The 23,782-nt window shown below is 40.0% G+C and overlaps 1 protein-coding gene across 1 annotated transcript in view; it reads right to left on the reverse strand.

The window, feature by feature from the left end:
- The window catches only part of LOC116039870, a 144,310-nt gene extending 130,910 nt beyond the window's left edge, over nucleotides 1-13,400 (reverse strand). Inside the window, exons 1-5 of the mRNA XM_035999945.1 lie at nucleotides 13,213-13,400; nucleotides 9,103-9,459; nucleotides 8,732-8,929; nucleotides 8,234-8,587; nucleotides 7,764-7,985 (exon numbers count right to left, since the gene is read on the reverse strand). Coding sequence (XP_035855838.1) covers nucleotides 7,764-7,985; nucleotides 8,234-8,587; nucleotides 8,732-8,929; nucleotides 9,103-9,459; nucleotides 13,213-13,267 — 1,186 coding nt within the window. The 5' untranslated portion in view covers nucleotides 13,268-13,400. The remainder of the gene's footprint in view (nucleotides 1-7,763; nucleotides 7,986-8,233; nucleotides 8,588-8,731; nucleotides 8,930-9,102; nucleotides 9,460-13,212) is intronic.
- Between the last annotated feature and the right edge of the window lie 10,382 nt (nucleotides 13,401-23,782).

Here is a 23,782-nt window from a genome sequence, read left to right on the forward strand (position 1 = left end):
GTTTAAAGGTCGTTTTTTAGGTTCATACTTGTATTTTGGGTTTCTTCTAGAACACGTTTACATGCTTTAATTCTAAAAAGACACCTTATTTTCCTCATACTGTCTGTTTGAATATACCTCTATTCACCCTCTGTCTGAAATGCTCCGTTTTAGCGACTGTCTCCTGAAAAAGTCTTGTCTGCTCTGATTGGTCAGCGTTTCCGGGTCTTCTGCATCTGCTCTCTCTGTGTCTCTGCACCATCATTGCAGCCAGAAAATTACTGTAACGGCACTCTAGTGGCACTTTCTACCTATATATAGTATAGCTGTGACATCAGAACCGTACCGGAGTCCTGACGGCTCGTTTAAATGCACAGTTTCTGAATAAGGACTGTGTGCGTTTCTCTGTGGATTAAGCATTTTGATACGTTTACAGTATTTATATAGCACCTCGACCTGCTTTATAATTTAAAAAAAGACATGACTAAATATGGGACCTTTACGTATGATTTGTATTACCCTGTAAAACAAAATCCTCATGTTGTAAAGCATCTGTAGGGTTATATTTGAGGGGCTTGTTCTGCAATTCCAGTGAATTTACAAATACTTTCTCTTTTGTGGGATCAAATCTCATTTTCAAAGCCAAAAAGTGAACCACAGGTTTGAGGTCACTTCTGTTTTTGTCGGTGTAATGCCTACTGATCACCAGCAGAGGGAAATACAATTCAAGGATTGTCTAAATCCTCTTTATTTACAAACCCTATCATGTCTGTGTAGATGGAGAGGTTTATATTATTTTATACAGTGTCCCTGTCTCAGCACCTTATAATTTAGCAGAGGACATGAAGCATTATTCAATGTCTCCAGGTGAGAGAGGACTCTGACTGAACTCTTCTTCTGACCTGAGCTTGGTTGTCTGGTCTCTCTCCAGGCTCGGTGGTTAGTTTTGAGGACCTCTTTCTTCTGGAAAGGAGAATGAATGAACAATCAAATTAATCATCAAAATACAATTCTAACCGACTAAATTTATTAAGGATGCATCACTGAATGTAATCACAGTAAAACTGAACTGCTCACCTAATAAATAGGAAGGCACAGAGGAATATGATAGCCAGGAAAATAGCAGTGATGGATCCAGCAGCTACTGATTTCATAGAACCTGGGAAACAGTGATGAAACCAGACGATTCATTATGGAATTACAAGTTGTTTGGGTCCTTTAGCAACTGATAATTAGACATAAGATCATAGATCCTCAGACAGATGCATTCCACATAATGACTCATGTTTACTGTAGTTTTGCTTGTGGTTTTTGCTACATTGTGTAAGAATTTCTCCTATCTAGTGGTGAAATTGTATATGACAACCAACTGAATGTTACTTTCTAGCCCTTCCCATTCCGAGCGCGTTTTAACTCCTACGGTGGCCAAACCCGAAATTAGCTCTTAGTATCTCCATCGTTTACACGCAGCTGTTCTAGCTGTCCGTGTTACAACTTCATGACGTGAGTTGTCTGCCAGGGAAATCACGACATTATGCACAACCATGCTATAGTTAGCCAAGCAACTATAAAACTTTGAATTTACACAAATAGGCTAAATTACCTGTCGAGAAGAAAGCAGGCAACTTTGGCATCCCTTTTAAAATCCTTGCTCCTCTTTCCATCTTAGAAAAGCCACTCCGATATTAACTTTGGTCTTGTTGCTTTGCCTGTCGCGTTGTCGTTTTAATTCTCTTTTTCACTTCCTTGGCGACTCCGTTACCTGTCCTCGAGAACAGGCGTGATCTTCCATCTTCAACAGGCTTTCAAATCTGCCAGCAGTCGCGAGTAATCTCCCGGCTGGCATTCGTCACGGTGCCACTGAGTGTAAAAGCGCAAAAAGGGGAGGTATGTCCCTCTTTGGCTAATGTATTTTAAAGATGGAGGCGCTACATGGCGGATTCTACGCTTACGAGAATACTTTGATTAGATGGTGGAAGTAATTACACATGAATGAGCACATATTTGTGAAAGAACAAAGAGTTTTTTTTACTAAGAATTTTCTCAAAAAATTACACAATGTAGGTTTAACATCCGATAATGTAAAAATGATCTTTCCAATGTGTGTTAATGTGAGTTTTTATAAATGTCAAACCTCTGGATTAGTAATTATTGTTTTGTGCAAACATTTAATTTGCAAATGTATTCATGTTGACATCTATTTGTCATCAGATAGGTAGATAAAGAACTGGAAGGTTAAGATCATGTGGGAGTAAATGGATGAGTATGACTTAATGTACCTGCTACAACAATCAGATGTAAGGTGGAGTTCTGACGTCCTCTTCTGTTCTGGGCTTCACAGTAATAATTCCCACTGTGTTCAGCTCTGAAGTCAGTGATGGTGAAGATCTGTCCTGATTCTTTTGGTGAGTCTTCATTCTCCTTGTACCAGGTGTAGTTAGCTGCTGGGTTAGCATCACTGCTACAGGTCAGATTCACTGAACTGCCCTCCACTATCTCAGCAGAGGGACTCACTGACACAGAGGGAAGCTTTGGACCATCTGGAGGAGAAAATGTACAGAGAAAACTGTTGTTAAGCAAAGTCAAACTAGGTTGATCATGACTGCCACCTGGGAGCGGCACCAAACAAAAATGTTAATAACATAACACAAAAACAAGAGACACTCATGCTCCCCCTGATATCATGAAGCTGTGCTGCAGGCTGGTCAGGGAGAAACTGTGTAGTGACTAACTGGCATCTATAACATTTAGAATCTTTGTCCTGGTAGTTGTGTGTAGGTTTACTGCCAGTGTCTCAGCAAGAAGCCCAATCATCCCTCTGTGGCCTCATTTGTTACCTCTCTGTGTTACTCCCTGATTTGGTTTCTGTTCTACTGTACGCAAATCTCAGGAGATAAATCAGAGTGCTAATCTTTTACCCAAAATGCAGCAGCAGCTTGTGTCTTCAAAAGCATTTTCTTGATCTAAGAGATGTCTACTTTCTGCGTGGACGGATAAAATGTTAGCTCGGAGCAAAGCCAATGTTTAAATTCCATATTAGATTGTGCCGCTCTGCTCTACTCCTCTCCTTCGTTGGAAACCAGTTTGTGGAAATAAGACAGTGGACATTGGTGGGATCACAAACATACAGCCGGCTCTGATAGAGTTAATCGGAAAAAAAACATGAATCCTTTAAACCCCGTTAGAAAATGTTTCTACTCCGTAGCTCATCAGATATTTACATCCAATGTCTCTACTTAAACACATTGTATGTACAGTAGAAGTGATTTGCTGATGCTTTGTACTCACACTGAACATCTATGTGTACAGATGTGGAGTTCCTCTGGCCATACTAATTCTCAGACTGGCAGTGGTAGTTCCCGCTATCATCTAAGCCAGAGGTCATCAACTACATATTTCCAAGGGCCAGAATTTTTCTAAACAAACACTCTGGGGGCCGGACTTTCAAATAAAGAAAATAAAATGAATTTAAACCTAATACACCTATTCTTGTTCGAAATTTTTTAACTTTCTTACTGAATTATAGTATGCAGCGTCCTGATTGGTGGAAAATGCTTGCAGAAAGAAACAGCTGTTGTCAGGTTGACATGGAAAAGCCCAGCTTTAATGATGAATGGACTGATAAGCAGGCTATGCACTCCTCATGTATGCCTCATTTGCAATGAAGGATGCTGTTGCAAAATAATACAACCAGCATCATCATCATCATCAAGAATGAAGAACGCGAACAAAACGATCGCGTCATTCACGTGCATATTAAGTAGCCACATCTGTTTTGGTCTTATAATACCTCCATAGATTTACCGCTCTAGCGGAGAGTTTGGTTTGTTCAGCCAGCAGTTAAGTTTACAAGAATTTGTCCAAATTTCAAGATTCCCGGCAAACTAAGATAAACAGTTAGACTACGAACCGACAGCTTTTGTTTTAGCTTGTTTGTAAAAATTCACTATTTGCAGAGTAGAGGTGTGTTTGAGTAAAACAGCGCGGTGGACAAGAGTGGACTGAGCAGACAGAGCAGATTGAAATATCGCTAATGTTTATGCCTGTCTATACAGGTGAGTGTATTGATAAGTATTGACTTTTTACTCACAAAGTTTTTATTGTAGCCTACTTACAGTAACGAAACTAGCGTGAGTTGATCTGCCCCAGCGGCCATTGGTAATCCTCTCTGTATCGTTCCTAGTCAGGTACTGCGTGTTTTAACGCACACACATCTCGGCTCAGCTGTGTGTGTGGAGCGCAGGCATCGCTGTACAGAATCCTGGCATGTGAATAGAGATGTAAATACAGGGGGCTGGGTTTTTGCTCTAAATGCTTGAAATGATAAATAACAGAACGCATTTTTTCTTCTTTACATTTTGTGAATTCATGATTATTCTGTGGGCCAGACTAAAAGCTTCGGCGGGCCGGATGTGGCCCGCGGGCCGCCAGTTGACGATGGCTGATCTAAGCTGATAGAAGTGAAATGATGAATATATTTTGGTCTTAGAAGCAGGGTCTGGTTTTTCTTGTACCAGGTGTAGTTAGCTGCTGGGTTAGCATCACTGCTACAGGTCAGAGTCACTGAACTGCCCTCCACTATCTCAGCAGAGGGACTCACTGACACAGAGGGAAACTTTGGACCATCTGGAGGAGAAAAGAGGGACTAATTATGATTTTGTATTTAGGCATGGACTGCCACCAGCTAGGAGGAGCAACACAAGTATTGTGGTGACTATGTTCCACCTACTTTATAAATCCTGCTTCATGAGATAGGAGCTTATAATTTTAAAGTTTTCTGTCTTGCAGTGATTGATTTATTTTTTACAGCATGTGTGAAACACAATTTGGTTTTTATGTGGAGCATAAAAAGACAAATAAAGAAATTTTGAATCTTGTCGCCTCAAAGCTAGCTGGCAGGCTAAAGTAACCACTAATAGACCTGAACATGAAACAGGTGTCCTCTACAGTCTTAGTGGCCTCCCACATGCATCACAAACATTTTAAGTGACCCAAAATCTTCTCACATTGTGGACAAAATTATTTCTCCTCAGTTTGTGAAGGAATGTGCCTGCTAGCAATTTACATTTTGGTAAACGGTGCCAGGATTGTGTTAACTCTGACAAAATTGTGTTTGGCTTTAAGCTTTTGCCCAGTTTTTAGGTAAAGAATGGCCCAAAGACATTTACTCATATGTAAAATAATAAGTAGGTTTTAATGTTCTAATGTTTTATACTTACACTGGACATCTATAAATAGAGATGTAGAGTTGATGTGTCCGTGCTGATTCTCAGACTTGCAGTAGTAGTTCCCTCTGTCCTCAGAGCTGATGGAGGTGAAATGGTAGATGCCTTGTTGTCCATGAGGCAGTGTTTGGTTCTCCTTGTACCAGGTGTAGTTAGCTGCTGGGTTAGCATCACTGCTACAGGTCAGAGTCACTGAACTGCCCTCCACTATCTCAGCAGAGGGACTCACTGACACAGAGGGAAGCTTTGGACCATCTGGAGGAGATGTGTTAACAGAGATTACTCTAGGTTAAAGGTGACTCACTACAGAAGAACACATGGTATTTAAATTACTAACTCTGTGTAGCTGTGTCTATCAGCATTTTAGACTTTGAAGGTGGTCTGACTACATTGATGTGTGATGGTTTGAGTCCTAAAACTGCACAAAACCCCTAAAATCTCCTGGAGCTGCTCAGTGAATATCAGAAGACTGTGAATGGGAAACAAGAGCTAGCTGAAGAAAGTAGTTATGATCAGTACAAATCCTTGTAAATACTGGAAAGAGTTAAGCGTTTTAATTTTAAATAAACTGTTTCACTCACATTTCACATTAACAGAGAAGTCGTTAGATTTCTTCCTCCCCAGCTCGTTCTCAGCTGTACAGTAATACTGTCCAGAGTCAGAGGACTGGATGGAGCTGAAGACGAGCTGTGGTTCTTCACGGGGAGGTCTGAAGTATACATTCTCCTTGTACCAGGTGTAGTTAGCTGCTGGGTTAGCATCACTGCTACAGGTCAGAGTCACTGAACTGCCCTCCACTATCTCAGCAGAGGGACTCACTGACACAGAGGGAAGCTTTGGACCATCTGGAGGAGACATTAACATGAATAACTTAATCAAGATAAGACTATATAGACCATTGACTATTTTAATTATTACCTTTGCTTCTTTTAAACTATCCCTATTATTTGTCCCGGCAGCTGTCCAGAGTGCAGATCACTTCCTCGTCATGTTTTGTAAATATTTCTACTGATTCTGTTGTGGGTGAGGAGTGAACCTTGAGTTTTATTTTGGAAAAAGGCTCTTATTAATATTTTCATTGGGTCGTCCCCATGAATTAGAAAAATACAACAAACTACCTCCTAATATTTCTTTATACTCACAGCTGTTGCATCATTAACTACACACGTGTTATCTTTACAAGACTGAACATTAATATTCAGTCTTGTTTGTGTTCAGATGCTGTTTTAGCTTTGTTGTTACAGTTTGCAAATGTTACCGGCCAGTTTCATATTATTTTATCAAGTCCCTGTGGTTATAGTAGCAGTCAAGTTGTGCATTCTGTTGAGTCAGTATCTGTTCTCTGTGAGATGACAATAAATGTGAATATAATCAAATGGTTTTCAGATTTATCCTTACTAACATAAATACTGTCATGAATAAATCTTCAGAAACTCCATTTTAAAGTTTTAAAATCAAACTTACAAGCTGACAGTATGGATTCTGTTTCAGTCCAAAACTGTTCAATTAACTGCAGTTTAGAGCTTTTGGCCATGACATCATAAATCATCAAGTAATGGAGCATCTCAATAACAGAATTATTAAACATAAATTTTGTTCACATACTTTACAGTTCAAATCGTCCTGAAATAATAGTAGGAAAGAATTTTGAAATGTTACATCAGAACATATCTGTAGTATATCTGAATATTTCTACTACTGGAGTGATTTTTGTTTCTATGACAAAAGACTTCAGATTACGTCTGAAATTGTCATTGTATGGAAAGTTGACGGACAAGTGTGAATGCCCTTCCTCCCCCGTCATCTCGGTGGCGGCCAACACCTTTTGTTCGAGAGGGCGAGGGTCGAGCCAGCCTCATCACCGTAAGACCAGACACTGGGCGGCTGGACAGAGCACGGGACTGGAAGCTGCTGGCAAGAAACTCTGCTTCCCAGCTGAGATCGCAGCTACCAACCTGCGACCAGACCTTGTTCTGTGGTCAGCCTCGCTCAAGCTTGTTTACATCATCGAGCTCACCGTGTCCTGGGAGAGTGCAGTGGAGGCCTATGAACGGAAAAGGCTGAGGTACGCTGAACTTGCAGCCGATGCGCAACAACAAGGCTGGAATGCGAAGGTACGCCCAGTGGAAGTAGGTTGCAGAGGGTTCGTAGCCACCTCAACTTCTAGGCTACTCAGGGAGATGGGAGTGTGAGGGAAGGCCCATCGGCAGGCAGTCAAAGACCTCTCCAGGGCTGCTGAAAAGGGGACCCAGTGGCTGTGGATAAAAAGAAAGGACTCCGCCTGGGCCTTCAAGTGAGTTGATGGCATCTAGGGAGTGAACCTGGGACGCTGGGATTCACTGCTGAACCATGGCAATGTCATGGGCCTATCAGCGAAACACCTAAGAAGGAGGGGGCCCACTTGACAACCCAAAGGGTGCCATCACTCAATTGACCATCCCACAGAGTCTCATCGGTGCCTCAAGTATGATTCATTGAGGGATATCAACATCTAGTCCTACACAACAGATCTTTGTATTGTAATGTCAGTGTGTTTGTGTCCTGATACAGTAAACTCACACACTGAAGGAGAGGGGAACTTCTCATGTCCTTTCAACGCACAGGAGAAGAGGTCTGTGGGATTAAACCAGGTTGTATAAGTAGATGTCTCCACCGAGGTAATGTGTTCTCTGTTCTTGAACCAGACGTAGGAGAGACGACCAGCTGGACTGCAGCTGCTGTGACACTTCAGTACTGCATAGGTCTGAGACTGATAGACTCTGATCACCTGAACCTGCAGAGCTGGACATGAGAACAAACATCTATATTTTATCACAGGTATAAATAAAGATGTACATACACATCAGCACAACAGTTACAATTCCTAGAAGTAGTTATGACCATTAGTATTTATTTAATATTATATATTATTTATATTTATATATATATATATATATATATATATATATATATATAATTATTTAAGTTATAATCAGTGTTTTTAAATGTACTGTGTTGGTGTATTTCCATCAGTTTGTGTTGATCAGTACCTGTGACAGTCAGAGTTGTTCCAGGTAAACTACTCCTCCATTCAAAGTTTGGTGTTATGAATTTGAAGTGATACTCAGCTGAGTCTCTCTCTCTCAGGTCAGAGATTCTCAGAGTGGAGCGTCTTCTCTCTGTTTCTACATGAACACGACCTGTATACTGGGAGTCTGTACTAAGGTCTTCAGGCTGGGAAGGATTCTGTCCTCGATGATTACGCTCACGACTGAACCAGAGTTTTGATTCAACTTGATCTTCATAACTGCTGTAAGTGCAAGAAATGTCCACTGAAGAGCCTTCAGAGGCACAGATGCTTCTGTCAGTGTACGTCACTCTGTTGCAGGATTCACCTTGGACACCTGAAAGATAAAACCATTTTGACCATTTGTAAACCAGAGTCTGTGAGGAATGACAATAGGAATTTTCATATTAAAACTACATTACATGAAGTTATAACGCTCCACTAAATGGTGTTGTGTTGGAAGAATGTTGAGTAAACTCACACACTGAAGGAGAGGGGAAGTCCTTATATCCTTGAAGAGCACAGGAATAGCTGTCTGAATTATACACATAGTTTAAATAATAAGATGTTTGTGCCTGAATTTCCTGTCCATTCTTGTACCAGACATAGGAAGGATTATTAGGTAGACGACAACTGCTCTGACACTTCAACCTGTTAGAATGTGATATCACCTGGAGACCTGGATGTGTGAAGAAGGAACATGAATGTTATGTTAGACAAAACTGTCAACATACAACAACTGTTTTATTAAACTGTCAACTAACAACTGCAAATAAACACACAACACATTTATATTATTGTTTTTAGATCTCGAACATTTGGAAATAATTAACATATGAATAGAAATATTACCTGTGACAGACAAAGTGACTCCATGTGAACCGGTATATCTTCCACCTTCTTGGTTTGTTGTGAACATGAACTTGTACACAGCTGAGTCTCTCTCTCTCAGGTCTGAGATTCTCAGAGTGCAGTCCTTGTTTTTATAACTGTACTGCACACGACCTGAATATTCTGAGTCTGTTGTCAGATCTACAGGTTGATAATAATTCATTTTAGTAAACCATAATGTTCTCTCAACTGTAGTAACACTGCCTTTCCACCAGTCTGGGTATCTGTAGCTGCAGCGTATGTTCACTGTTGAACCTTTAACAGCACAGATCTGAGTAGAGGTGTAAGTCACTCCCCAGCCATAGTGACCCTGTATCACTGTAACACAGAGAACATCAGGAAGCACAATCAGACTCAGAACTACATCAGGAGACAGACTTACATGTAGTGAAGGTGCTTCAGTGTGTGAAGCTACATTTCCCAAAACTACTTCTGCTCTCATCCCGTCCCACTTTAAGTCAGTGTTAGATAAAGATAATCTAATAGTACCAACTTGTTTTGGGGTTTTGGGGACGTGGACAAACGTTACTAAACTCGGACTGCTTTACTAGAACTGAGCTTAACACTGTATCACACAGGTTTTTGTTATATTTGTACTTATTTTTTGGGGACTTTCTAACGTCTGTTTTTAAAAATGTGTATATGAATCAAGTATTCATGTTATTTTTTGTTTATGCCAAAGTGAACAGAGGAATGTTGAAATATGCAAATAGTTCAGTTTTACATGAGAATTTATAATGCTAAGGAACAGTCACAGCTGAACACATGATCTCTGCTCTGCAGTTAATCTCTAGGTGCACTGAGGCAGGACATCATACAGAGGGTGGAGTGAAGGAACAGCAATGTATTGAACCTGTGAACAAAATAAAAAGGCAGAAGATTAAATATTAGAAGGGTGAAGGGTGTGGAATTAAAAGAATCTGCTTTGCTCGGTTGCTTTTCTGTCTGTGGTCACTCAGGCTGCTGCAGAGTGTGAATGGAAACTGTAGAGAAATGAGGGGAAACACTGAGGGGAGGGCAAATGTAGATAGACATGTAGATAACACACACACATATATATATGTAAATATAAAGAACATGCAAGTGTTCATGGATGGACAAAGCAGGCCAACCAACCCTAACATACAGGGATCAATGGTGAGTTAGGGCCTTAAGATTTGTTATGAACCTCAACAGAGATGGGAAGTAGCGAAATACAAATACTTCGTTACTGTACTCAAGTAGATTTTTCAGATATTTTTACTTTACTATTTATTTTTGTGCTTTTTAAATTTTTAACACGAATATCGGTACATTCTACTCCTTACATGTTACAAAATTGTCTCGTTACTTTAGTTTCAAATAATTTCAGTGGAGTTACTGTTATTATTTTTCGCGTCATCAATACCGAATTCAATCTAATTGGATGGGAATATACATTGTTATAATGTGCTGCAAATTGTGCCAACCGAAACACCACTAACTGCTGGCTTTCAAGAATTTACCATAGAATTTTAAAAAACACATTAGGTAAATGCATCTTTTTATTGTTATCAAAAGCTATTTGTTGTTTGTTTCAGTAACTTTATTAAAGCACCCATATTATGCTCATTTTCAGGTTCATAATTGTATTTTAAGGTTGTACCAGAATAGGTTTACATGGTTTAATTTTCAAAAAACACCATATTTGTGTTGTACTGCAGTGCTCTCTCTCACTGCTGCAGATCCTCTTTTCAGCTGGTCTCTGTTTTAGCTACAGAGTGAGACCTCTTTTCTTCTTCTTCTTCTGTACTATCTTTGATTTCACTTGCACATGCCCAGTAGCTCAGATGTAGATCATGTCAGCTAGCTAGCTCCATAGACAGTAAAAGAAAGGCTGTTTCTACAACTTTGGTCAGTTACAAGGCAGGATTAGCTGGGAGACTTCTAAATGAGTGTGCACATGTAAGTAGTTCTTTTGTAGATTATGGTGAACTTGTGTGTGTTGTAGCAGTGCTTTGCTATTGAGAATGAGGTAGTGTCGGTACACGATCCGTTCTGCCTGCACGATCCGTTCTGCACATGCGCAAGATAATACTGTTTTTTGTATCCATACGACCTGCACGATCTGTTCCACGCTAGCCTATGGCTAGCCTCCACCGGGAAGCTAACGTTAGTTTAGCTAACAGCTAATTCGGCTAACCGCTAGCTGACAGCTAGATTCAGTCTAAAATAACGTTAACTCAAACGTAATGGGAAAAGCAGGCTACAGCTAAATTAAGACTTCACAGTAATAACAATAAAGACAAGTATTGAGTGATTGTATTTTAAATGAGCACAAGTAAAGTAGAACGGACGTAACAGCTGTTATATATGTTAGGTGTTTGTTATATATGTCAACGTTTATTTTCAAGTTTTATTTTGAGGGTCTTTTAAAGTTATTACATGCTGTCTCAGCTAGCAGTTAGCCGAATTAGCTGTTAGCTAAACTAACGTTAGCTTGGCTGTCGACCGGAAGCGTGGAACAGATCGTGCAGTGTCGTAAATCCTCGTACAACCGCGCATGCGCGAACATTTTGCGCATGTGCAGAACGGATCGTGCAGGCAGAACGGATCGTGTACCGACAGGTAGCATGCTAGCGTTAGCATTAGCGTTAGCATGCTAACGCTAATGCTACGAGCTAATGGTTGCGGTTAGCCTGCTCGTTTCGGCTTGTGACGTCACAAGCCGTGCCGATTTTGAACAGCTCACCCAGAGACTGAAGGCAGGACACATTCAGAAACCGTATCTCACTCTAAACAGCATGGATGGATTTTTTTCAAAGTTTGTTTGTGTGTGGAAGCACCAGAGACACAAAAGAACACCCCAAATCCCAGAAAAAGTGTTTTTTTCATAATATGGGCACTTTAAGTTTATGTTAATGGTCAGTTACATTTGTTCTCCTGCTAGCAATGACAATGCCTTGGTTCGCTAGCATTTAGTTAAGTAACCCAAGTAACGTTAAGGTTAGCGAGCGTTTAGTTTATTTGAAAATAATCTAATACTAGCTGATACATTATCTGCATGTATAGCTTTATATTAAAAACGAATTCAGTAACTTGATTTAGTGTAACGGTGCTGTAGTAATGTTAATGTTACTCAAGGCCCTTCTTGTTTTCGAGACCACTTAAGTTAACGATAACGTTACTTGGTCTTGTCTCAAATCGACTTTATTTTGGGCTAATGTTAACGTTAATGTCTCAAACCTCTCAGACGTAAGTTAGAGGACTCATGTTTGAATTCTCACAGAATCACAATTCAATTCATGTCTTGCTACTCAGTCAGAATCTTATTAACCTGGAGTCCCAGTCTCTGTCCCAATAATCATATACTGTATGTGATGTTTTAGGCCTATTGGCAGACATCCATTTCAAATGTAGGCAAAAGAGCCTTTTTTCCATGTCCACTGAAGTTTCTCAGCTTGCACTCTAGTAACATTTGTGTGGTCCAGGTAGTTTTGCATAAAAAAATGGTTGTCATTCGCAAAGCTACTTTTACTTTTATACTTTAAGTAAATTTCCAAGCCTGTACTTTGTTACTTTTACTTAAGTAAAGAAGTTAAATCAGTACTTCTACTTTTACCAGAGTATTTTTTAACACAAGTATCTGTACTTCTATTTGAGTACGGGAAGTGAGTACTTTTGCCATCTCTGAACCTCAATGCTCCATGGTATACAGTATCTAAGAAGTGAAGGCATTAGGAAGATGATATATAAAACAGCACCATAGTCAAACACAGACATAAAAGTAGCAGCAACAAGTTTCCTTTTTGCATCAAAAGAAAAGCAAGACTTATTTCTGAAATAAAAACCCAGCCTCAGCTTCAACTTCTTCACAAGTTGCTGAATTTGAGGCTTAAAAGAGAGAGAATCGTCAATTAAGAATCTTAGGTATTTATATGAAGATACAGACTCAGTCACATTGCCCTGAAACGTGAAAAAAGATGATCATGAGTTTTGTTTTGTTAGGATTCAAAATCAATTTCAGCTCATGAAAGCTGTGTTGTAGTATCAGTAATAAAAGCTGCTAAATGCCTTACAATATACTGTAAATGTAGATGTGTACTACAGTACCTTGTACAGAGAGAAGGAAGACAACAAATCCACTCGCTGCTGCTGTTAAACTCATAGCTGCTCCTCTGGTCTCTGTTAAATCAGCAGCTAGATCACATACATGAGAAATACTGTGTGTCAGTAACTCACAGTAAACATGTCTACATTAAGAAAGGGAGGATGTGGTCTTTGAAGAAAGAGTGTTTCTTCTGTGGATGGTACTGTACTGTGTTTAATAGATATCAAGCTGTTTAAAACCCGCCTAACTTCCTTCCTCTTTACATCATTAATACACATGAGCAGACAAATGTCTGTAAATCCCCAAGTTGAAATGAAGAAATGATTCTTACTGGTGTTTTGCAAATGATGCATTAAGTTCTTAAAATATAGTTTATGGAAATGAAGGGCAGGGAAGTGCTTCTAACACTTTTCATGAGAGGACAAGGTTCAGCAAACAACATGTTTTATATTCACTCCTTTTTTCACCCTATATTGCACGTCAGGTCCAATTTTATTTAGAGCTCCAGTCCTTATGATAAACGGGCCATAAATAGAGATACAATGTACATAAAGCACTTTGGTCTGGGTGTGCATAAACCTGCTATGAACAAAAACTGAAAGTGAAACTCTAATAAAACAGATTTGTTTTCAGTCATTTTACCTTTTCTTTTCTAAAGTGTTGAGAGCCAAGCTGCACTGTTGTCCAACAGCTGAGGACTGCGTGTACATTTCCTCAAGGCTCTCTGAAGATTAGAATTATTTGGGTTTAATCAAATGTTGTGATTAGAGTGAACAGTGATCCTTAAGATAAGTGCATTGGAACAGTTTAGTGTTGAGAGCAGATGTTAGGGTGTGGTTGGCATCTAGCACGTCACAGCTTCCTGTGTGAACCACTGGGAGAAGTTGTGGTCTAATTCAAAAGAATATCTTAGGTAAGAGGTGCACTTGATAATAATAATAATTACAAACCTGCTTCCATCATTTCTGTAACAAGAGAAACCAGAACAAAAGTTAGTCAAATCAACAGCAACGATATGTTTAGATACTGAGCTAAAACTATTACTGAGATAATAAGTAGATAAAGAACATGAAGACAGATACTATCTGGTGCTGGAGTGTAAAACACAAGTTTGATCACAATACATTATTCTATCAATTACAAATGAATAGCTAATTCAAAACATGCTTGGCTTTGCAAACTGAAACACTTTCATACTGCAGCATTTTTTAGTTTAATAACAAAGCCATGATAATCAGAAGCATGTTAATATCAATCACAAATTGGTGAGGTGCTAGACAGTGAATACTGCTTAGCGCCTTCAAAATAAAAGCCCCAAATTCATAATAAAAGTGACACAAACAAAACCTTATAAGAACATTGATGGAATAAGCATTGAGTATGGCAGACCAAACATTTAAAGTTATTTACAGCAAAAAGATTTTTCCACAAGTGGATCTAGGTGGTGGGAAGGTGGTGGTTGGATGTTGAGCAAAAAGCGCTGCACTTAAAGGTGCAGCAGTGGTTTCTGGTCGCTTCCTCCTGTGCTTAACTAGCGTTGTGACAACTTCAAGGAGTTAATAATTAACATTACTGACATCAAATGTCCACACAATGCTATGTTGTTCTGTGGTGTTGTTGTGAAACTCAATAACACATTCACAAAGATTTGGAAAATAATTTTATATATTTTTATTCTTTATCATTGCTATTGCCAAAGCAATTATTAATGTTGCTGTGGGAGTAAACACATTTATCGAATAAAAATTATTTTTGCCAGCGTGTAGGCAAGAGACGGGTCAGATGTTTGGCAGAAAACACCCGGTGGACAGCTGAGGGGCAGGTGAGGCGTGGCAGGGTCTGGAATGAAAGGAGAGGTAAAATCATGACAGTTGGAGAACAACAAAGTTTAATAAAGCAGTGTAGATGACACAAATAGTCCATGTACATCTCAACAACAAATCTGTTAGAGAATGAGAACTTGTTAAAGCCTGAAGCTGTAAGGTTTAAGAGAGAAGACACACCAGCCCGATAATCGGCCGTTGGACCATCTGGCGAGGTCGGTGACTCGAGTCTGTTCTGTGTGTCCCGTGCCGTCGGCCGTCCGAGGAGCCGTCGGCCTTCATTTGGGCCGACCCGACATGTTCAGTCGGGAGACAGGGCAGTCGGGACTCACCCGGAAATGGGGAGCGGATGAGCCGTTCAAAATCTGACGAAAATCTTTAAACTGACCTTTGTCCATCTGAAATAAAGACAGATTCAGAAACTGCACGACCTATTTCTCGCTTAAAATGTTTTCAGAAACACGTTTCGTTGAACTATTTTAGTACAATACGAGATCGTATTCTGAACAAGACGCCATGACAGTCTGGCTGTGAATTTCCGGAGAAAAAAGAACCACATGCCGCGTTCGTCCAATCAGCTGCCGGTTTTCATTTTTGGGAAATAATCAGACTGTTAATGGAAACAATACAGAGCAGCGCCGCCTGCTGCTATGGAGACGTATTACGCTTCGCGCACGCGCAGAGCGTACGCTCAAGTCGGCGTCGTCTCAGTGTGTTCTGAGGCACTTTTTGGACCTCGGGGACCCGACTGATCAGTCCGACTGACTTTTCTGCCGACGGTCGGCCGTCTGGTTGGTGTGTCAGGGCCCTAAATCTACATAAATCATAACACCCTATCTCACATACACCATAGTTTGTGAGATATTTCAGTCTGGACCACTGAACTCTTCTTACCTGTGCGATGGTGTTTAGTTTCTGCCTGAGCTCACACCGTTGATTGGGCAACCTGTATCTTCTTGATAGGAGAATAAATAAAAACGACAACAAAAAACAGTATCATCATTTGTATTGAACAAATGGCTAAATTGTATTGGTTAATATAACCATAGTGATGCTCACCTAATCCCTAGGTAGACAGAGAGGACGACGACGAACAGGACAAAAGTGAGCAGTATTCCAGCGTGTGATCTGGATGTACCTGTGACAGAAATCAAATAGGAACGCTGACAGTTCATTGCAGGATGTTTGGGTCCATTAGACTGTGTTCTGCTCTCTGTTTGAATGCATTTAAAACTGTTAAATAGAATTGTGTGGGGGCGACATCTAGCTCACTTAGTAGAGCATGCGCCCCATGCAGGCGGCGGATTCAATAGTGACCCACAGCCCATGCTTACCCACAGCTGCATGTCTTACCCCCCTCCCCTCCTTTCCTGTCTTCAAGCTGTCCCGTCATTAAAGGTCATAAAATAATCTTTATAGATATTATATTATAGAATTGTGTGCTGCAGTGACTTTCCTGGTCATTCAACAGCAGTGGCATAAAATGGCTGTTTAGGTAGTTTATGTTATGTGAAGTACAGTATGAGTCTCATAATTATAACTTACCTACTACAACAGTCAGATGTAAGGTGGAGTTCTGACGTCCTCTTCTGTTCTGGGCTTCACAGTAATAATTCCCACTGTGTTCAGCTCTGAAGTCAGTGATGGTGAAGATCTGTCCTGATGCTTTTGGTGAGTCTTCATTCTCCTTGTACCAGGTGTAGTTAGCTGCTGGGTTAGCATCACTGCTACAGGTCAGAGTCACTGAACTGCCCTCCACTATCTCAGCAGAGGGACTCACTGACACAGAGGGAAGCTTTGGACCATCTGGAGGACAATATTAAGACAGTAAATTCAGTCATATTTGATAGAAAGTAGCGTGAGTTTGATTTCCTTCATAATAATAATAATAATAATAATACATTTTGGACTGTTAGCAATATATTAGAAGATGTATTTTTTCATTTGGGGAGGTCATGCAAATACAAATGCATATGTGATTTCAATATATCTTCATTTTGACAAACCTAGAACAAATTAAGCCTGTTTTATTTAAAAGTTCTCTTAAGAGTCGCTTGAATTTTCAAGCTTTTTGGTCTAAACGTCATACCCAAATTAAAAGTGGTACAGCTCCCATATACTTTGACACATACTTTATCATTGGAAAGGATTTAGAAAAAATCATAGTACTGCCACCGCTACTATGAAAGTACTTAATGATATAATTAGTGCTTTAGATGATCGTAAATCATGTGCTGCGTTATTTATTGATCTAACAAAAGCCTTTGATACAGTCAATCATGTTATCTTATTATCACGGTTGGCTTGCATTGGCCTCTCTGATGCTGCTATTGGTTGGGTCAGTAGCTATTTAAATAACAGATGTCAACGTGTTCTTCTAAATGGCTCCATGTCTGAGAAACTTACTGTTAACTCTGGTGTGCCACAGGGTTCTATTTTGGGGCCCTTGCTTTTTACAATATATATTAATAACCTCAGTGAAAATGTTATGAATGCCAATATACACATGTATGCTGATAATACCATTATCTACTGTTCTGCAAAATCACCTGCTGAGACAATTTTAAAGCTACAAAAAGCATTTGAAAATATTCAGCTCAATTTACATGCATTAAAGCTAGTTCTTAATGATAAGAAAACTAAATATGTTTTTTAACAGAACCCGTAAGCATGGACCTTTCCTGCCTCATCTCCACACATTACAGGGCAGGCCAATAGAACTAGTTCCCTCGTACAAATACCTGGGATTTATATTGGAGAAAGACATGTCTTTTAAATTGCATATTGAGCAGTTAGTCATTAAATCGAAATTAAAGTTGGGCTTTTACTTCAGAAACAGTTCCTGCTTCACACAGAAAGTCAAGAAAAAATTGGTTGAATCTACCTTCTTGCCAATGTTAGATTATGGAAATGTGTTTTATAGACACTCCACAATGTCCCTCTTAAAATCTTTGGATTCTGTGTATCACTCAGCATTGAGATTTATAACCCATGCCAAGTACTCTACCCATCATTGTGTATTGTATGAAATGGTAGGTTGGCCCTCACTCAACACAAGAAGGCTCAAACATTGGTTGACCTTTGTGTATACATCAATAACAGGACATACTCCTTCATATTTAACTACACTCTTAACATCTAGTAGATCAGAACATAATCTAAGATCAAGTAGATACATACTGTATGATGTTCCACAAACTAAAACAGAGTTTGGAAAAACTGCTTTTTGTTACAGTGCTCCAACTTCATGGGTTATGAGTTACAAAATCAGCTAAAATTGCAGGTTTTAATTTCACATACTGAATTCAAGTCCCGCCTACATCAACTATATCAACATGTTTGCGCTTGATTTTAAAATGTGATTTTCTGTTTTTATTTTCTTATTTATTATTGCTGTCCATCCCTGACTGTTATTTATTGTATGTTAAAGTGTATTTTTATGTGCTGCCTTCTTGGCCAGGGCTCAGAGATTTTAATCTCAATGTGATTTTTCCCTGGTAAAATAAAGGTTAAAAAAAAAAAAAAAAAAAAAAAAAAAATGTATTATGTGTCAGTAGCTTGTTGATCTTTACATTGTAAGTTAATTTCCTATCCTGGCCTGGGACACACATTCATACGGTTTGATAAAGGACTTATTGGACTTTAACTTATCATTGATTTTACAATAACGAGTGTAGCTCATGGATGTATTAAGTGTAGCTGTCCTCAATTTAGGTCATCCTGTACGTCTCATCTCCGGTTTTTCCTGCATCCACCGTGTGTGTGTGTGTGTGTGTGTGTGTGTCTCGTCAGTCGTGGGGTAGAACTGAGCAGCAGAGAGCCAACAGGATTAAAACGGCAGCAGCTTTCAAGCGATTTAAACATCGTTACAGTCTACATTGACGTTAAAATTGACGGTCTGAAATGTTTTCTTTCGCTGTACGTTTTGTCAATGTGCCACTTGTTTGAAAAGTACCTTCTCTTTTTCTTTACTTCGCCCTCAACAGCTTGACATCCATAGCTACTGCTGACTCCGCGGCGGGCCTCTTAACACCGGGGATATGTCGCCACATTTTTTAACAGATAATTTTCCTTTTGTCTGTACCTCAGCTCAGCTAGCTAGCTAGCTAGTTACACGGCATCCCGGACTAGCGCTGAAAACTAGCTACTCGACTATACATGGATTTCTCTGTAACGTCATCACTGCTTGCGCACGCAACCGGGGGGCAGAAAGAAGATGTGTTTCGTGTAGCTAGTAGTAGTAGCAGCATAGTGTAAGTCAAAATGCCAAGGAGTTGTTGCGTGGTAAATTGCACAAACAGTGCCAGTGATGGGTGCCTGATGTTTAACATACCTAGGGGGAAGCATGCTTTTGCCAAAAACCGGCGGAGGTTATGGCTTCAAGCCATAACAAGGGCAGCTTGGGGTCATATGTAAGAGTCAGGCTCCCATTGTATCAATCAGAAAAGCTGCAGCTTGTTCAGTTGTTCAGCTAATATCTACCTGTCAGGGCTGTAGTACTCGAGTCCGGACCGTAGATAGTTAAAGGTCCGTACTCGAGACAAGTTTAGACTGCTAGCTAAAGCTACGCCGATGTTTTGCTAACGTTAGCGCAACAGCCTTAGCCTAGCCTGCTAGGTAAATATTACGACTGCCTTTGGAGTTTCTTATATCTGCGTCCACGTTGTCAACATAAGACCTGTGGCATTAGTGCTCCTTTTGTACCATAATGTTATTGAATAAAATATTAAGCTTCGCTCCTACGAGATAGGTGGGTTTTGATTACGTTACACACAAAGCTAACTGGCTATAGTTAGCCTATATGCTAGCGGACATTAGCTAACGTTGCCGAGGCAGCGGCAGTAGAGTTTCGGCGAGCTAACCACGACAGTGTTGTCGCCCCCTCTCGCCCACAATCAACCTCTGCTGCTAAAAACAGTCAACCTGCAGTGATGTTTTGAAATGGAGACACATATCGTACCTTTCGCCCGGGAATCCTGGCCATTATTTTAAGGCATAGGGGTACACTCAGGGGTAACCCTGCTGCTAACATTGGCTATTACATTAGCCTAAAACGATAAATATAGCCATACATATATATCACAGTAACACTGCAAAATTAAAGACAGACAAACAGATCCAACTAAAAATCACGTTTATTGAGTCAGTAGTTATATACAAACAATAAGGAAAGCTTAAATACTTAAGGTTGTTGTAGTAGTGGACCAGCTCACCAGTCTGGCTTTATGCCCCTGGTATGCGCACGCACCCTGTAATGTTTGTAAACAGGAAACCCGTTTTAAAAGACAAAGCCCCGGCTGTGAACGGTTTCATTTCCTGTAAGTTCTTCACAATAAAAGTCCTCCGTTATTTTGGTATTTGAATGTTTTTATTATGAAGCAGCAAAATCCAGAAATGTTAGGGATTCATTAGCAGTAACGTAACGCGATTCCTAATAAGCATTGTGAATTGTTGAATTGCAACAGCATTCTTTGACAAAAACTGTCCAATCCGTTACAAGGATACAAGGCTAATTTCCCACCCTGGTTCCGAGGCACTTTTTTTGACCAACTCGGGGAGACTGATCAGTCCAACTGCTTTTTCTGCTGGTGTGTAACTTTACTGCGTATAGAATATTTTCTCACGAGTAGTGCGTCATCTGATCGGCCTATCTGATCGGCCTTTTGGAGACCACCGATCAAACTATTTAAAGGCTTTATCGGCCGATAACGATCGGTTCCCGATCAATCGGAGCACCCTTACCAATAAACCAGAGCACATTTTTCTCCCATCCCGGAATGCTGTGTGGACTAGCCTGACCCTCCTCCGCTGTGGATTAAGGTCTGGCAAAGCGAGGCTACAGGCATCTATACCAACCAAATAGGTCACAATTCCTTGTCGTACGCCAAGAAAACAAAAAAACATCATACTATACATACTCATAATGTAGAATTATTGTCAACATGTTCAGAGTTTTTAAATGTCAGTTTGTGTTGATCAGTACCTGTGACAGTCAGAGTTGTTCCAGGTAAACTGCTCCTCCATTCAAAGTTTGGCGTTTTGAACTTAAAGTGATACTCAGCTGAGTCTCTCTCTCTCAGATCAGAGATTCTCAGAGTGGAGTATCCTCTCTCTGTTTCAACATGAACACGACCTGTATACTGGGGGTCTTCACTAAGGTCCTCAGGCTGGGAAGGATTCTGCCACTGAGAACTACAATCAGGATTGAATCAGAATGTAGATTCAACTTGATCTTCGTAACTGTTATACATGCAAGAAATGTCCAATGAAGAGCCTTTAGAGACACAGATGCTTCTGGCTGTGTATGTCACTCTGTTGCAGATTTGACCAAAGGCACCTGAAATATAAAATGGACTTCTTACATTAATAATTATTGTTAACCTCTCAGGAAGCATTTTGCATGTAAGTATGGCAAAATCTCTGACAGTTGACAAATGTATATAATCATATATTTGGACCTACAGGAAGCAATAGTACAAATGTACCTGAGGCAGTCAATGTTTAACTACAACACAACTTATAATTCACTAATGTGTCTATAATGCTGATTTGCTAAATGCTAAAAACTATGCATCCCTTTTTTTGTACACAGTGGTCATCAATCATTACATTTTACATTTTCTTTGGGAATGACGTTCAGTAACTATGGTTGGTTAAATTCTCAGCACACCAACACAGTGACATCACAGTCAGGGGTGGAGCGAGGGCGTGGCTTCTGGGGCTCCAGCATGGAATGTTTTCTCAAAAGCCCCGAATCTTTGAGGGTTTTTAAATAAATTCAACTTTGTGTCATTTCTCCTCAGTCTCTTTGATTTTGTTTACACCTACCCTACCGACTCTTCTTTACATTATTAAGTAGTAACATCAATTTGCTGCCTCTTTCGAGGTGGAAGGAGTATAACATTTGTTATCCTCAACATTAGTTGTGTTTTCTTTTCACAATGATTACAACAGTTGGAGAACAATTAGATACAACATAGGATGTAGGCTCTACAGGATGATTCTTTCCCTCGGAAACTATCGTGTTTTTCCCAAATGATGTACAGATTTTTAGACATTCTATTATCAAATGGCTTGAAAAATAGTGCACATAGCTGCCGTAAATGGAGCATACCCCTAGATTTAGGCTGAGCCCTGATCACAGTGTCTGTCTATGTAAACACTGTGCTGCAAAAAGTTCCACTTAGTTTATTACAGTAAGTGAACAACAATAGTGGCAGTCGCCAATTCCCCTTCCTGTGTCAACTTTTGTTCTGTGCTGCGCTTAGAGCGTGACTTTCTAAATGTGTTTCAAAAAGGAGATGTGAGAATAGCTTGACCGCAGAATACTATTTTGGTGGTGTGCTGATAGAGAAGGCAGGGGTGATTCTAAGTATCTACATTTTTAGAAGCCTTGTTTACTGTATTAATGCGTGTGCTTAACTTTAGTTCAGTGTGAAGTTTAGTGTGTTGGATATGTAGTATGGTCAAATGTGATAATGCAGACCGCAGCTTCAGCTTTGTTTGACAAACTGTGTCTAAGCAATAGAAAAAAAAAACAGTGAAAAAGTTCCACCAGATGGCGATCTGTTATAGTGAAAGACAGTGGAGTAAACTCACACACTGGAGGAGCAGAGAAATCTGCATGTCCTTTCACAGCACAGGAATAACTGTCTGCAGGATCAACATAGTCTGAATATGAGGATGATGTTTCCTCCTGAATTTTCTGCCCGTTCTTGTACCAGATGTAGGATGGACGATCAGGTAGATGACAGGTGCTTTGACAAAACTGCTGAGTCCAGGTAAAATACGATCTTCTCACCTGCACCCGGAGATCTGGATCTGTGAAGAAGGAGCCAACTGTCAGCATTCACAAACGTGCAAATACACAATAATTAATAGTAGGGCTGCACAATATATTGTTTTTTATCGTCAGCACGATATCAACTTGTGCAATATCGTGAAAGGGCAGCGACTTATTGCGAAAAGGCTGTGACTTATCATGAAAGGGCAGTGACATCGCGAAAGGCTGTGACTAATCGCAAAAAGGCTGCGACATATCGCGAAAGGCTGTGACATATCGCGAAAGGCTGTGACATAGCGTGAAAGGGGTGCGACATATCGTGAAAGGCTGTGACTAATCGCAAAAAGGCTGCAACATATCGCGAAAGGCTGTGACATATCGCGAAAGGCTGTCTGTAGGTGCAGCGTATGTCCACTGTTGATCCTCTCACGGCACAGATCTGAGTAGAAATGTAAGTCACCCCATTCCCGCTTTGTGCTACTGTAACACAGAACATTACAAACACATTAGAAACCACAATTCACAATATGTAACATAAGATGACTTTCATCTGCAGTGAAGTCTGATTTGGGGGAAAGATAACGCAATCAGCAAGCAAAAATACAGAAAAGGTGTTCTGTTTTACAGACTGTAAAGGAACAAACAAGGGAAGATACAGATGATTTTTATATAAATATACATCATACAGGCTGAAGGTGTAGTGATGGACCTTGATTGCATTGGACATGCAAACACACAACTAATGTATATTGCTGCATATGTCCTATCAGCATTGTTCATGTCAGACTTTGCTTTTCTTAGATCTTTAGTGGGGCAAAATGTAAAGCTTGTTGTTGACTCACTTTGTACAGCTGCACATTACCATACCTGCTATATTGCTAAACTTATATCATCTTAAGTTGTACTTTGTCAGCTGTAGCTGTATTCAGAGCTAAAATACTGCAACATGCAGATCCACAGTTATGT

The sequence above is a fragment of the Sander lucioperca genome, chromosome 4 (assembly GCF_008315115.2).
Source record: "Sander lucioperca isolate FBNREF2018 chromosome 4, SLUC_FBN_1.2, whole genome shotgun sequence".
In the NCBI taxonomy this organism is placed as follows: Eukaryota; Metazoa; Chordata; class Actinopteri; order Perciformes; family Percidae; genus Sander; species Sander lucioperca.